This window comes from Aspergillus uvarum (assembly GCF_003184745.1).
Source record: "Aspergillus uvarum CBS 121591 unplaced genomic scaffold BO82scaffold_84, whole genome shotgun sequence".
In the NCBI taxonomy this organism is placed as follows: domain Eukaryota; kingdom Fungi; phylum Ascomycota; class Eurotiomycetes; order Eurotiales; family Aspergillaceae; genus Aspergillus; species Aspergillus uvarum.
This window is the reverse complement of record NW_020291381.1, coordinates 109095-125391: the sequence shown is the minus strand read 5'-3', so window position 1 is coordinate 125391 and position 16297 is coordinate 109095. Positions and strand designations below refer to the sequence as shown.

The 16297-nt window shown below is 52.3% G+C and overlaps 3 protein-coding genes across 3 annotated transcripts; 2 read left to right on the top strand and 1 right to left on the bottom strand.

Annotated features, from left to right (window-relative positions):
- Window positions 1-257: 257 nt before the first annotated feature.
- BO82DRAFT_378806 (alpha/beta-hydrolase) lies at window positions 258-9431 on the bottom strand (the record flags this gene model as incomplete). Its single annotated transcript, XM_025637652.1, has 4 exons — window positions 258-676; window positions 775-1130; window positions 8209-8970; window positions 9025-9431. The coding sequence occupies 4 exons, from the start codon at window positions 9429-9431 to the stop codon at window positions 258-260; spliced, it is 1944 nt and encodes a 647-aa protein (XP_025486699.1).
- Window positions 9432-11737: 2306 nt separating this feature from the next.
- On the top strand, window positions 11738-13413 carry BO82DRAFT_436628 (glycoside hydrolase family 7 protein; the record flags this gene model as incomplete). The annotated part of the gene is made up of 3 exons (XM_025641130.1): window positions 11738-11953; window positions 12010-12396; window positions 12456-13413. 3 exons carry the CDS (start codon window positions 11738-11740, stop codon window positions 13203-13205), a joined length of 1353 nt encoding a protein of 450 aa, XP_025486698.1. The 3' UTR covers window positions 13206-13413.
- A 589-nt stretch (window positions 13414-14002) lies between these two features.
- BO82DRAFT_321798 (WD40 repeat domain-containing protein) lies at window positions 14003-15607 on the top strand. Its single transcript, XM_025632745.1, has 2 exons — window positions 14003-14459; window positions 14583-15607. The coding sequence occupies exons 1-2, from the start codon at window positions 14101-14103 to the stop codon at window positions 15475-15477; spliced, it is 1254 nt and encodes a 417-aa protein (XP_025486697.1). The 5' UTR covers window positions 14003-14100; the 3' UTR covers window positions 15478-15607.
- The last annotated feature ends 690 nt before the right edge of the window (window positions 15608-16297 follow it).

Here is a 16297-nt window from a genome sequence, read left to right as displayed (position 1 = left end):
AAAAACACGTGCATCGATAAGACCTTATCATTTAATCAGAGCGCTGAGTTCCGTGCCTACGATCGTGACTCAAACAAGCTGTACTGTATCTAGTAAACCTTCATCGATTGACAACGCCCGAGGACGAATCAGACAGATTCCAGCACTATCAGTGAGAATGCCGAGTCCGGTGAAGCGCCTGATATCTAAAATCCTTCTCCCAAGGCTTCGCTAGCAGGCAAAGCAAACTTCCCCCTAAAGACGCCCCCAAGGGCCTATTACCCCATCATCCGCACCACCACATAGACCCACCCATCGCCATACGCCGAACACCTTACCAGCTCCTCCACCGGCGCCGCCATCGGCACAGCCGCCCCATGGAGCACCGGCTTCGCCAGCACGGGGGTCCTACGACTCGGAAACAGGTTCGGCAGCAGCGCATGTAGTGCCGACCCGACCGTCTGGACCTGCGGCGCCCCGCGCGCGGCGGCCATCATCAGCGACTGACTCGCCGCGATCGACGACGACACCGACGACGGGGCGATCACCGGCGGGATAGGCGACTGGACCACCTTCAGCGAGGGGGAGTCCGAATCCGGGGGCAACGGCAGGAAGAAGCGGACGGGCACGTTGCGGAAGGGTTGGTTGGGCGGTGGGAGGAGGATGTTGGAGATTCGTTGGAAGGCGGGGAGGTCCACTGCTATCCACGTTAGTTTTCCTTCCCAAGGACATAACTCAAATACAAGCACACGCAAAAAAAAAGACTTCCGGGAAGAAAGAAAAGGGCACGCATACCATCTCTCACCGCCGTCCACAGGCCCGCGGAATCCTCCTTGGATAGCGCCATGATCCCCTTCGCCGTGCCGTTGCGCAGGAAATCCGCCTCCTTGACGCTGTTGATAAACGCGTCGTGCATGACCATCCCGTCGGCGTCGAGCCGCACCAGCTCCTCGTCGGGCCAGTCGCTGAAGTGCACGGTCAGCCGCCAGGGGAGGGGGTCCTCGTCTGCGCCGGCGGCGGAGAGGAGGTCGGGCTCGGTGCCGCCGCCCTTGGAGGCCGGGTCGGCGCCCGCGTACAGGTCATACAGGAGTCCGATGGGGTAGTGCCACTTTAGAGGGACGCCCTCGAAGGAGAACCAGCCTTCATGCGGGCTGGAGGTGGGGTGGATGAGGGAGGACGCAAAGAAGTCACGGAGTCGGGGGAGGAGAGAGGGAAGGTATGCGATGCGCGGGTGGGAGATCTTTCCTCGGTTAGTGTTTCGATTCGCATTTGTGAACCCAGAGAGGAAAGAGAAGTACAAGATATGGGTCTGTTTGATCAAAGGTTCGGCTTTCGGATGGGGCTAAGGTGATGTGCAGCGGCAGTTTGCCGTCCCAGACGGCTTTCTGGATACTGCCTAGTGATGATGATGCTTTGGGATCCATGCTGGGTGTGTATCGCGCTTTGGCTTCTCTAATCTACGGAACTGTGTTAGCTGATTGCTTACTTGAAAGGTCCAGATCTAAGATGTACTAGGACTGTGTTTGGAAGTATACCTATTGATGATTCATCCAGACCAGACCGGAGGCCGTGACTACAGGCCCAATCGACTAACAAAGGTGTTTTACCCCGCAGAGCCGACACATGGCCGTTCAGCAGATGCTGGAAATAGTTTGTGAGAGATCAGAAGTCCTGTCGCAGGAAATTCAAGTCTATTGATTTGCACACAAATAAGAAAACATGTAACCTCGCGTAGATAGAAGAGGAAGTGATGGTGGGAGATGCGATAAGGTAATCTTACCCAACACGGATTAGGCACCACGTGAGGGACTGTGCGTGCCTGAGGCAGAGGTTGACTGCCATACTACTCGTAACTCTCAAACCATGATGACTCTGTCCTCGATCCATAATTCTGGTTTATTCTTCATTTCCTTTCCCTGACCTCTTATGTTGTTACGACAGCTGCCTTTCAACCTTTTGAAATATCATCATAGCAGCCAGTCAACTTCCAGTCTCCGACATAGGCATGACGGCAGCTTCTACCTTGCAACGAATCTCCAGGTATACAAACCAGCTCAAGAAGACTACGGCTTAGGGACTTCTGTGTCTCCCAACTGGATATCTCAAAAGCGATAAGATAAGTCACAATAGACTCTCACTATCGTGCATTATGTCCATGCTATATTCGCCATCACAAGCCTCCAGAGCCCAGAGCCCGTGGCCTTGAGCGATATTGCCTCTCCATCGCACTTAGGCAGTAGAACTCTTGTGCGGGGATTTTTTATCCCTCACAGTGTTCTTGTATACAAAGAGAGTCCATCGAAAGCACTGATTAGATCCAACCCGATAACTGGAGCGATCCGCCGATCATCGACGTCTCGCAACGATGCCTTGCTTTGGTGGTCTACCATCCAAAATTAAAAGCTTGAGAACACTCTGCATGCATGTACGGCTTCTGCAGCGGATACCCTGGGACCAAGAAAGAGTTGCATGCGTCCACAGCCCAGATTCTGCAAGATAAACCTGTTGCTGAATGTGTGCATTGGATCTGTTGCATATATCGTCTCCGCGCATCAGGCCTACATCCAAGTATAGCCGACTGACGCCACAAATGGTATAATCAGAAGCTAGAATGGGTGATCGTTCAGATAGCGGGGTAAGCTCCTGCTTGATTTGAAGCGAAGCTCTGCAATCGAGTCAGGAAATCTTTGGTCTATACTGGAAAGGACAAGAGCTACGCAAACTCTCCCGTTGCCTTATCAGTTGCCTTGCATCGTTTTACATGCTCCACTCTTTTGACCGTACCATTCCATTAAGGTATGCTCGTCGGCTCCGACCATGTGAGCACAGTGCATTCAAGCGTTATAGACTTAAGACTCGAATGTGGGGAATAGATAGTGATTTACGCGTGTTGTTTGATTCACGGTAGGCTTCTTGGTCTCGAAGTGTATGATCTTCTTTAGAGCCAAATGCCAGAGTCGTGGACAAGCGGGTGTTGTCGGTTTTGTTATCCTGTAATCAATCTAAGTCTCTTCAATCGATTCAATATCGATGACTGGATGCATGTTTGTCTTTGTATGACAATCAATCATCCTACTTTGACTTGCATCCTGCTTGAACCCATTCGCAGATTTGGATCACGAACCTTGTAAATGTCGAAAATATCACAAAAGTGCCCCATGCCTTATCTCAGGCATCTCCTCTCAAACAGCACACTTGATGAAACGGCAAAAGCCGTTGTCACATTCTTGTCTATCTCACACGAGTGGTGAGAGGTAAAGCCGTCCATGCTGCAATCAAGACCCACCGGTTCAGCAGACGAGCCTGCTGCGCGTTCTGAGTCGCCGGCAGCATCGGAAGCATGCAGATATCGCTTCGCTATCATCAGGTGCATCTTCAAACCAGATTCCCAGCACATGCTACCCATCGTACCATGGGTCTCTGCAGATCGCATTACGCACCAGACCAGAATCACAATGCGCCCATCATGTGGGACTGGCATCTAGTCGAGGGGGGCAGTTTATTGCTGCATTGCATTTGCATGGATGATCCTGCGTTGCATGCTAGCAATGCAATTTGTAGACCCGATGATTCTTATATGGCGCACGCGTGCTGACAGCTGAGACATGCGCTAGCGTAGCGCCATCGAGGTTCAGTCTTGCGATTGTATCTCTGAGCATAACGAACAATGACCGGGTATGTCGGACTGACAATCGCATGTTTCATATCCTCCAAGGGTCAGGCAGTAGCGCGTTCACTCATCGTGACTTCCTCCTAAGATGGTAAGAAGAAGCGAAAGTGTTTCGCGATCGTGGATAGGCCGATGTGATGCATTAGAAGGCCAGCCCCACCGTTCGAAGAGAATCGTAAGTATGTGCGTAGTCGAGACCGTTAGCTCCACTTGAGGGTCGTCACGAACCATTCAAGGGTCCAGGGATTGGCTGGTTAATTGGTGGTCAGGCTCATTCTCAGTCGGATTGATACGCCAGTCACGTATTCGACATTCTTCAAACAGGAACAGATACGAAGTCGACGTGATATCGGAAGTCAGACCTCTTCGCTTGGAGATGTCTGTGTAACGTCTCTAAGCCTCCCCAGCATGAGTAGAGGCTGAGTACTCATTCTTGAGAACCTTGTTCATTAAAGGGGCGCGCGGCTCGGGAAATAACCCCCCGGTATTGTTCTTCCTACAAATAAGACCTGTTTGTAGTAACAGAAAAGGGAGGTAAATCATTGCCTAAAGTGTCTGCCGTGGGCGCATGCCTGACGGGAAAAGGAGAAGAATTAAAGGGCGGGAAGGCAGCAATGAAGATCAGGTACGGAGTACTCCGTACAATGAGTCAAGAAGAGCCGTCTTCAACATGCACACTCAGAGAACTTATCAGCGTTGGCGTCATCCCGTTCCTGTTTGTTGACGTAAAGGCCTTGCGCGGCTGTTTCATCTACCCTGCTGCGCATGTCGGTGGGAGTCACGACTGCTTGTCATGCTCATTTGGTGGCGGTTGAAAGGGGCCGAAAAGGCCAAAGAAAGGATACTTTTTCGGATTGGGGAAAAAGCAAAAACGACCGGTACAGTACAGTATATGGGAAAGCGATGCAGGACAGGAGAAATAATCATCCTCCCGAAGTCCGGCCACGCCGTTTCATACGCTCTCATTGGGACAAGATCGACGAGGTGCGGTCATCGAGTCGACAAGCGGCAGACTGGGTGTGATGAGCGATGAATTGAGTTGACTGATAATCGAGTTCCCAACTAAAAGAGCCGTGCATTGAATACAACCCCTGGCGAGCAGTCGCTCCTTACCTTTGCAGGTCCATACGTTGCTTTCGGCACGGCAGCTGCCATTCTCCGGCTCGGTTCGTAACATGGCAGCTTAACTCCGTCCATGCGAGGCGGTTTGAGTGGATGGTAGCATTATCAAGCTCGGAGACCGTTTCTTCAGGTCTTGAGCTGGCTTGGACCGATCGTAGAATCCTCAAGCTTCCCTCATTCGTCTCACAGCAGATGGTGGTTAGTATGACTTCTCAACATCACCTAATGAACAGTACACATGAAATCAAGGTATTAGAAGGTTTAGACTGGTGGAGACCGCCAGATTCCCGCCAAGAAAAAGCTCAGACCAGATGATTATGATGGTGGTAGATCATCGCTTAGAGAGATAAGGTTGCCAGAGCTTAGGCCAAGCATGCCTTACAAGGGCAATCAGTCCATTCGCTGCAGATACTAATCTCAGTCAGACGGACAAGGCGTACGGTGATGTCCTTACAAGAAAGTCAAAGCGAGGGGTATCGTCTGCTTCCAATTCTTGCTAGGCAGGGGAATCGGCGAACTTGGTAGCAAAGACCATTAGGTTGCTTGCAATCGCATTTGGGAAAGCAATCCGCCTCAAGGGCAAGCAATGCATCGATAACTCTCTCGGAGCCCGTCCAAGATAGTCAATACCCCCGCGTTCTGTTTCTCGCAGAGCACGGAGACTAGTATTGATTCCGACACCTGCCCGCGGAGATAGCAGCAAGGGGGTGACCGTAACCGGAGCGGACGTATTCAGGGGGGTTGAGAGATAAACAAGTGAAACAACAAAACACCAGTTGCAAGCCCCTTTCGGCTCCCGTACCCGAAAGCCCTGGGTTTATTCAACTTTTGTGCTGTGCACTGGCATAAAGGCTTTGCGACGCGAACCCGAACCCAGCGTTGTGGTAACCCCATGCTAAGGAGGCAGCCAGGCTCGGATTCACGTCCGTCGATCACTACCGTTCACCAATCAGATACGATGTGCTCTGTCCATTGGTGCAGGGTTCAGCTCGTGAGAAGTCCATAGTTCGCCACTATTTGCTGTAGTCATATCGAGCACCGGGATTTGCAGCCAATTATAGAACTGCCAATTGCTTTTGTTCTCGCGTGATCCGTCGTGGAAATCCCCTTTTTGACCACCATACTGGAACGAATAGACGTACTTTGAGGCGTATGTGCACGTACTGTCCAGCGGCAGCAAGCTAGGATAGAACGGGGCTTAGCTTTGAATATCCTCATTCCGGCGCAGCATAATTAATCGTGAAATTTCAGGAGCAACGCTTAGCCAGGGTCGGGATGTCAGCATAACTGGATTCCTGGACAAGGAAGAATGCAGAAGAAAAGAAAATCGACAAGATCAAAGGTGATCAGTAGCCGAGCCAGAAGACCGCTGATTCTGAATTTTCAGCCGACCGAGAAAGTAACAAAGACAGCCTAGGGTTTGCTCGTCGACGTTCTCTAACCTACAGACATTGTAGCAGAAGTTAGTTCAGCTGCGCCTGCACCCTGAGTCATTTTCATCTGCCAGGTCGTGCCAGGTGTACGTACATACGGTGTCTCCAATGCAAGGATACCGTTTATCCTGTCGGAGGCACAGGGGCCGTTAGCTTACGAAGTAGCTAATCGTGGCTGAATAAGGTTAAGGCCGAAAACAAGGTAGGAGTAAGTTGAGAGCTGCAGCAGCGTGAAAGAGTCAGGGCGAAAGCACTGACACTGCCATCCCCTGGGGCAGTGCGTGATTACTGTGATGGGATCGACCCCGTTTTGACCCTATCGGTGGATCACAGCCGATGCACAGAGATCTCAATTCCTGATCCCTTTTCAGTTTGGTGTAAATCGTGTGATCCCTGGTCTGAGATCGCGCTCGAGACTATGGCATTGATAGTATCTGCGTCAGTACGGGGGGTTGTCTTGGCTCCACAAGGTCTAGATCCATGACACAACCCTTTTCAAGCGGGGGTGCGAGAATCGGATGTCGAGGTTTCAGCCCTTCCGCCGGATGCCTTTGACAGCCAATAACAAGCGCCGTTGGCTGGCCGTCATGACCAGCATAGCATCGGAGTATGCATGCTGTTTGATCATCTACACCCTCATTCGGTTCATGTGCCCGATGTGCGCCATGCTGACGATCGTTCATGGGTTCCCCGGAGTACGCCTGTCGAGCTCACCCATACAGAATCCGACTCATAAGTCTATCCTCCTTAGGGTGACTCGGTAATCATTTCCCTACACGCTGGGGACAAAGTGAATCTCCTTGTTCGGGTTCGTCTAGTTGGACGCAGCAGCTCGACAGATCGCTATCGCAAATCTTAGCTACCATTCGTGGCACATAGGGAGAGACACAAACGGTAACTCCGGACCCTTCCTTCAACTCCCAGCCCGTTCAAAACCGGTTTACCTTGCTCGTGGTAAAATCACAAGTCGGTTGCAAGAGACAAACCGATGATCTCTATCTTCCTATGTCACACAAGTTACGTCGCAAGCTCTTCTCTTTCCATCTTCACACGACTCGTGGCTATAATCTCACCACTTTCGGTTCCGGGCCCGTTATATCCCAGCTTGCGTCAAAGTCATCCTGGTCTATTTTTGTTTCACATTCTCTGTTTTCACTCGTCAACGTCAGTAAGGCTTGAAGCTTGGGGGCTGTATCGTTAAGTATATAAAGGCAGAATGCCACCGTCCTTCTTGCTTAACATCATCAGCATCATCGAGACCCATAAATCAATCCAAATCCAAATAACAAACCTACCCCTATCACAGCACTTATATCCACACATCACGTTTCCATTGGCCGAACGATTAGCATTGCCTTGAATACTTGCAATCTATTCCAAAATATCCTCCGGCTGCGGTCCTCAATATCTCACATCTGTTACTACCGAAATCAACCCTATATCGAACAATCAGCAATGTCTTCTGAAAACAAGCGAACACAAAAGTTAGTAATTCACTTCACTCTTGCCGCTCTTCCAATGCTGACAGCTGGCAATAGAACTGGCAACGGAGTCAGCAACAGTCTTAGCGCTGAAAATCTGAGCCGCCTTCCGGATGGCACCAGCGGAGGTATGGTGGAGCGCTTCACGCAGTCCCCAGCAGCGGATGAGCCATACTTTGCGCGAGCACGAATGCATGATCGCTCAGAGCACGCGTCGCGGCTCTCAAGCCAACTTGAAGCGACAGAAAAGGTTCTCGGAAAACGGTAAAGATAATTGATGTCAGGTCACAGCATAATGCGAATATTTCAAACGTGGGAAGGTATAAATAGCAGGAAGATTTGTCTATGTACAGAGTCTATTAGAGATCTTGTTCATCGCAGGGCGCTGCCGAGCAGCATATATCGGGAAGATGAAAGAGATATGTCGGGGTCATCATAATAGGGCCATTCCTTTCAGATAGTTTCATTTGTCGACGCATTGAGCTTCAGAAATTCCATCATGTATTGAGCCACATCATCGTACTTTGTGCTTGGGAACTCATGGCCCGCATCGTAGGACTTAAAGCTCGCGAGGCCTTGTAGTGCTGCAGTGGCATCGGGCACGAGATCGTCTTTCACAATGACCGCGTCGTGCTCGCCATACATAATGAGAACCTTGTCATGGGGAAGACCGGGGATCGCATCCGAGCCGGCCTTCTTCCCCGTGGCGAGCCAGTCTCCCAGCTGCTTCCATACTTTCAGTTGGCGCTGCTGCAGGATGGGCCCATACCGCATGCTGGACATGAAAGCATGCACAAAACCGGGATGCTCATCCACCTGCCACTTGACTGCGTTGGGGACATTCACATGTGTGTAAGCCCGAGACAGTCGCTGTACCTCCGTCGCACCTTGATTGGGAAGTTCTTCAACCAACGCATCTTCTGCACTGAGCTTCTTGTTCGCAGGTTTGGATGTCAACGGACCCGCGCGTAGGCGACGACGGACGAAGAACTTCAGTAGTTTCTCTGGTATCCAGTCGTGCGAGTAGAGAAGCTGAGATTGGAAGCTGATCCGAGAATCACGAATCAAACCAGCAGGCGCAAGAAGAACCAACGAGGAAATAGCCTGAGGATGGAAAGCCGCGAAATTCGCCGCGATACCGCCGCCTAATGAGTAGCCGACCAGGCAGAGATCCCCCGGCCTCTTGAAGATAGGAGACGAGTTGATGGCAGACCAGATCTGTCGATTCCACAACGTGCCATCTTGTGGCAGATCCGAGGGACAATCGGAGTACCCTCTTCCGAAACTAGAGGTACCTGTTAGCAGTCCTCGTTGTGGCGCCGTTCGGCAGTTCACCTACAGGTCGAAGAGCATTACACGGCACCCTCGATCGACCAGGGCATGGGCTAACCCGCCTAATGCAATACAAGGGGTCGTAATGCCGTGGATCAAGAGGACCCTGGGGCCATCATCCGGGCCCCACTCATATACACGCATTGAGCCACCAAAACTGGTGGGCACATCCCGGGCCCCAGGAAGAACGTCGATAGGCAGAGGAAGCTCGCAGTTTTCCGCATCCGACAAGGCCTTGACCCTGGCAAGAGGGGAGCGATAGACATTCCCCTCCGGCTGGGAGTCCGATAGAAGCGAGCGCAGGACATAAGCCACAGTCAACGAGGCCCCTGTTGCAGCCAGGAGGGGAAGTTGACTGCGGTGGCTTGCCAAGAACTCGGAGAGTGAGTCGACGGTTTGATTGTACCAAGCCATGTCTCTCGTCTATAATTGATGTCTATGATGTAATCCAAAACTACAAGAAAGAAGAATGCAAGGGGTGGCTAAAGTGAAAAACGAAATGCAGGCCGAATAGAATAAAAATCGAGCAACAACAAGAAGTTGGCAGCGGGCAGATATGTGGTGGATGTTAACCACTTGTTGGCCTTGGGCTGACTATTCCTCTTCGGGCCGAAGGATTGTCACCGGAACTCCGATAAGAGATAAGCCAAGTCATGTGCCTTCCACAGCCGAGGCTCCTTCGACTGGCATCCAGCAGCAGTCAGTGTCTCTTCGCAGTCCTCATCAGAGCTGACAAGTCTATACGAAATGCTCAATCATTTTACGTTAAGGAAGACACGCAGTGCGTTATCTCTGAAAGACATTGGGTGAGATGTCATCTCATAGTTCCACCTGTCGACCCACACTCGATCGACAATACATATACTCATGCCAAGCACTATGGCATAGGTATTCTTGCCACGGAACGCATTGAGGCTGAATGGAACGACAGGGATAGCTAAATGCCGATATACTGCCGAATCACTCCAGGCAGTCATAGTCAGCATGAAGGAAAAACATTTGGAGGATACCAGGGCCGACAATATGGTTTCATCACCCCAGTTCCGAGGATACCCATGCACAACACCACGAGGCTACACCACCCTAATCAACCTGTGAGGTATCACCATTCGCCAAGGCCCTCTTCCTGTCCATGCGCATGGGTAGAACCAACTCGCCAAGGTACAAAAGTCATGAGATCTGAGGGCTCTGTGCATGAGGATAAATACCAGCTTGGCAACACGCACTGCAACAGGCAACAACACATTGCCGATGAAGCGCTCTTCATAGAGAATAAGACCAGTCAGCAGCAACCTCAGCCCCCCCCGTCTCGACAAAGTCGCGGAGATTACCTCCGTGAACTCCTGAAAAGGGCATTTCCGGCTAAATGGAGATTACTACCCACTTGAACTGGACAGCCGTTGGACGGCACCTAGCCATAACCGGGAAGCGATCTGCAAGGTACAGCGCCATGGCTTATGCCGGCTTCATCAGACGATGTCCTGTACTCAGTAGCACGCTTACCATTTGGCTCGATATACCGAGAAAATATGTCTCATACCTCAAACCTTCCCCCACATTAGCCGCTGTCAAGATGAGCTTCATTAAGATCGGGAAATGAAGGGATGAAAGCGGCTACAGAAACAAAAGTTGTCTGCTGGAACTCCCGACATCGGGCGATGTATCGCACAGCCATGAAACATCAAGGTGTCTGAGATGCCAACCCGCAGTCGCCCTCTAGTCCACTGTGGGGAAACTTTGATGCGAATTAAGTGAGACGAGGTCCTATCGGCTTTTATCGGAGCCAAGGGCGCCCCCCGTTAAGCCACCTGCAAGACGGATGCTATGTTCAAGCCAGAAGTCGAAATCATTGATGGAATCTCGTTCCCCGCACCCCGACGATCGACAAGGTCAAAGTGAACCCTGAATATAACGAATTAATTGATTAGGGTCACCGATTGGGGAGGGATCGGTCGACGCCCAACCAACGCCACATCTGCCACATCGCCATTCGCATAGTGATTAATCGAACATCAGTCGAATCCTTTTGATGACACCTAGAATACAATTGAGACGTTACTTCGATTCGTAGCTTAGCTTTGAAGCCATTACAACAAACCTTGGACTGAAGCTTTCTATTTGTGTTTCACAAGGAACACAAACGACCGCTTCTTTCAGTGGATTGCTGCTTTTTAAAGTGAAACTAACCTGAGACTAAACCCGCTCCAGAGACGAAGAATTATGGTATCAATCCTTTTGGCCTAACTTTCCGCATCCGATGCGGCAATGAACAGTGGTATAACAGGATCGAACTCGCAGAGTCAGGACAATGCAGATGACTGAAATAGCTCGGAGTAATCTCCGGCATGGCAATCTTGAAACCCAGTGGATTATGAAGCGCAGGTCTAAGTCAATCGAATTCAACAACACACGGTAATTGCCGCCTTGGATCCACTTTCCGGGAATAGCGAGGCGCTCACTGCCTTTCTATGGGACGGAGGTAGTCCTTGCTGCACAGAATAGGAAAGCAACTATATTCCGAAACATTCTATCAACGGTATAGCGGTCCGTTGTACCGTTGCGAGACAGATTTGAGCTTCAGCACCATTCAAGAACGATGGTTTCCAACGAACAAAAGAGATATAAAAGGCAAGAAGTTCCCTAGTCAAGTCCGTTGAACATCTCTGCAGGACAGACAATCAAGCACAAACAACAATCGACTCAGCGAACTATCCGAGACAATGTATCAACGCGCCCTGCTCTTCTCTGCGCTCTGGAGCGCAGCTCGCGCTCAACAGGCCGGAACCTCGACTGCGGAAACTCATCCTGCTCTGACCTGGCAGAAGTGTACTGCTGCTGGCAGCTGCACAGAGCAGAGTGCTTCCGTGGTCATTGATTCCAACTGGCGCTGGGTTCACTCCGTAGAAGGCTACACAAACTGCTACACTGGGAACACTGTAAGTCGTGTGAAAGCGCCAGCTCTATTGCAGCGATTGACTGACACGTTCCCTAGTGGGATGCCACTTTGTGCCCTGATGATGAGACCTGTGCTTCAAACTGTGCACTGGATGGCGCCGACTATGAAGGCACCTACGGTGTCACCACCAGCGGTGACGCGTTGACACTCAAATTCGTCACCGGGTCCAATGTCGGCTCGCGTCTCTACCTCATGGACACCAGCGATGAGGAATACCAGACATTCGACCTCTTGGACGCCGAGTTTACCTTCGATGTCGACGTGTCCAACCTCCCTTGTGGACTGAACGGTGCCTTGTACTTCACCGCCATGGACGCCGACGGCGGAGTGTCCCGATTCCCGGCCAACAAGGCCGGCGCCAAATATGGAACAGGATACTGCGATTCCCAGTGCCCGCGGGATCTGAAATTCATTGACGGACAGGTCAGTATCATTGACCCACTGGACTACCACTTCATACCAGCTGACGTGAGATAAACCAGGCGAACGTGGAAGGTTGGACCCCGTCGACCAGCAACTCCAACTCCGGCGTCGGCAACCACGGCTCCTGCTGCCCGGAGATGGACATCTGGGAAGCGAACAAGATTTCGACCGCGTTCACTCCGCACCCCTGCGACTCAACCACCCAGGTAATGTGCGAGGGCGACGCCTGCGGCGGAACCTACTCCTCCAGCCGCTACGCGGGCACCTGCGACCCCGACGGCTGCGACTTCAACACCTACCGCATGGGCAACGATTCGTTCTTCGGCCCCAGCAAGACTGTCGACTCCAACTCGAAGATGACGGTCGTCACCCAGTTCATCAAGGGCAGCTCGGGCTCCCTGTCCGAGATCCGCCGCTACTACGTGCAGAACGGCAACGTGATTGCCAACGCCGCGTCCGAGATCAGTGGCGTCTCTGGTAACTCGATCACCTCCGACTTCTGCACGGCTCAGAAGAAGGCCTTTGGGGACGAAGACATCTTCGGAGACCACCAGGGACTCACCAAGATGGGCGACGCCCTCTCGTCCATGGTCCTCATCATGAGTCTGTGGGATGACTCCTACTCCAGCATGGAGTGGCTGGATAGCCACTATCCCACCAACGCCACTGTGACCGACCCCGGTGTTGCCCGCGGCACTTGCGAGACCGGCGAGGGTAACCCCAAGACAGTTGAGGCAGCGCACCCCGACGCTTCCGTCACCTTCTCCAATATCAAGTTCGGCCCGATCAACTCGACCTTCAGCGCTTAGATGGCAGAGGCGAGTGAGTATCGGGTGAGCTCAGCAGCGAACACATCAGGGCAGGCTCCTGACGTGAGGAAAACGGGTCCCGCTCTGGTCAACGAGATTGGGCCCCTATACATGGCTCTTTTTACATTTTTCTTTCCGTTTCTTCGTTCGTTTCTGCTCAATCTTCTTTCGTGACTTCTCTGAATCTGATCTTTTCTTGCAATTGTATATACATAAATGGAAAAAAGAATTATCCCGGGCATAAGATTAAAGCTAAGGCGAAGTAACGCGTCTAGCAGGAGGTTTTCGGGTAGAAATTCTGCTCAGAAGATCATCATATTCGGCAACTAGAATCAGGACCGTATCCAGGTAGGCTTTGTCAAGACAGTTTCTCTCTTTGACACTAATTTGCAAGATTGTCTATACTGTTTGGGGCTGGATCACACTCGAGACAATGGCGTAGATCAATTGGTCAGGTCAGCACCATCAGAAGCAATTAGATTTGTACTTCACAATAGAGCTCGTTACCAATTGGCGCCTGAACCGCGAGTCCCTGGAGACTGTGAGTGCCAATTCAAACTGTCAGGTCCTTAAGTGGATGTATTTATCCAGGCTGGACTAGAGGTGAGGATCTTAAAAGCAAGAACCCGCTGAGTGGCTGCCATTGCATAGTCGGGCCAACAGCCAATGCGCCTGCTTCAAAAGAAAGGCGGCGGTTGCCCCCGATAAGCGGCTTATCAGCTGTCAAGCACCGGAAGATTGACCGGAAGATCGGTCGGCCCGCCCCCTCAAAAGTCGGAGCTTGCGGCCGCACCAGAGACAAATCTACGTGAGGTAGCTCTTGAAAGTCATACAAAAGTCCTAGACGAGTGGAAAATCAGGTCCCTTCCCTCAATTGACACTGCCCGTCCACACGATGTTCGACACGGTCTGTACCTTGCCGCTGTCGGCGGATCTGTTCTCGCAGGCCATCCACCCCAATGAACCCATCGTCTCCGTCGGTCTCGCAACGGGCCATGTCCAGACTTACCGACTGCCCTCCGTGGAGGCGGACAGCGATGATGACGGGGCCTCGACATCTTCGTCCCGCAACGGCAAGGGTCACATCGATACCATGTGGAGCACGAGACGACACAAGGGTAGCTGCCGGTGCTTGACTTTCGCGCTGGACGGCGAGACGTTGTACTCCGCTGGAACGGATGGGTTGGTCAAGGCCGCGAAGGCGGAGACCGGGGTGGTGACGAACAAGATCGCGATCCCCACGTTAAAGGATGGGTATGTGATTTCTGTTGCATGCTGAGGGGGCACAATCCGTGTCTCATGAAGCCAATCGATGTCAATTGATGCTCAATTGTCCGCGCAATTGCTAACGCAAGGCTTTGGGGTTTAAACTTTCAGATCCGTCGACGCCCCCACCATTGTACACGCCCTTTCCCCTCAAACCCTCCTCCTTGCCACCGACTCCAGTGCCCTCCATGTCTACGACCTCCGCACCCCGTTCTCCAAGGTCTCCGCCAAGCCGCAACAAACGCACCACCCTCACGACGACTACGTTTCCTCGCTGACGCCGCTCCCCGCGTCCGATACCAGTACCTCGGGGTTTAGCAAGCAATGGGTGACGACGGGTGGCACCACGCTGGCCGTCACGGATCTCCGTCGGGGCGTGCTTGTGCGCAGCGAGGACCAGGAGGAAGAGCTGATCAGCTCGGTGTACATCGGCGGGCTGGCCACGAGCGGGACGAGCCGCGGCGAGAAGGTGGTGGTGGGAGGCTCCAACGGCGTGCTAACGCTGTGGGAGAAGGGGGCCTGGGACGATCAGGACGAGCGCATTTATGTGCAGCCCCGCACCGGTGGCGCCGACTCGCTGGAGACGCTGACGGTCGTGCCGGAGGAGCTGGGCAAGGGGAAGATGGTCGCCGTGGGTATGGGTGGCGGCGCGGTCAAGTTCGTCCGGATCGGTAACAACAAGGTCATGTCGGAGGTGGTACACGACGAGACGGAAGGCGTGATCGGGCTGGGCTTCGACGTCGAAGGGCGCATGGTCAGTGGTGGCGGGCAGGTGGTCAAGGTCTGGCATGAGGCGGTCGGTTCCAGCGGCGCCAATGGATCCCACCTAGGAGACAAGCGCATGTACGGCGACAGCGACGATAGCGATGATGACATTGACAGTGAGGCGGAATCCGGCGATGAGAGCGAGGAAGAGAGACCCCGGGCGGTGCAGCAGAAGAAGCGCAAGAAGGGCAAGGGAGCCAAGGGAGGACAGCAGATCATGGCCTTTGCCGATATGGACTAAGTGATACCCCCCACCAAGGAGATGGTACTGTACGGTGACATCGAGTGGGAAATAAAATAAAGCGATACTCTCTCAATGACCCCAAGTAGGCCGCGAGGATGTTATAACAGAGAAACCAAGTATACAATGCTCTAATATGAATCAAGCTATCTTTCCAAGGGTCTACGCTTCTTATCAGTTGATTCGGCTAAGATCAGGCCTAGTGGTTTAGCTTCATAAGCGCTACGCTTAGCGTGTTCCCGATACTTACGCCCGGGATCAAAGAAAAGCAGAACACCCTTCAGCAACCCTTGTCCTTCTTCTGGTTCAATAGTGTCAAAGACGATGAGTCCTTGGGAGTCTCCAAGTATGCCTGCCGGTGGTGATGGGCATGTATGTGCTGAATCGACATTCTTCACGTGAGAGAAGACTTTGCAGTGGGCGGCAGCGATACTGCTTTATCAATTCAGTGAATCGAGGGTAGAATCGTTGTCTTCTCTGGGATGTGTATAGATTAAGGATAGGTGTCTGGGGTGCGCTGCCTGTCTGGCGCGGCCTGCCACCCGTTGACGGGATAATTCCTTGCCGATATCGGCAATCCATCGTTGTCATGCCCATCCCTTTCCTCTCGTGTATAAGCATGGGCTTGGTTATTAGACGAGGGTACGACAGTTGCAGGGTTGACACTTGCAATTCTTATTGGTGTAGTAGCCAACACAGATATCATTCCTCTCGAGAGATTGTACATATGTATGTAGTCGGAGTCGATCGCGGCAGAATTGCCGAAGCCCTCCACCTTTGGCGCGGCCGCGACCCCACGGTAAAAGCCTTTGCCTTAGCC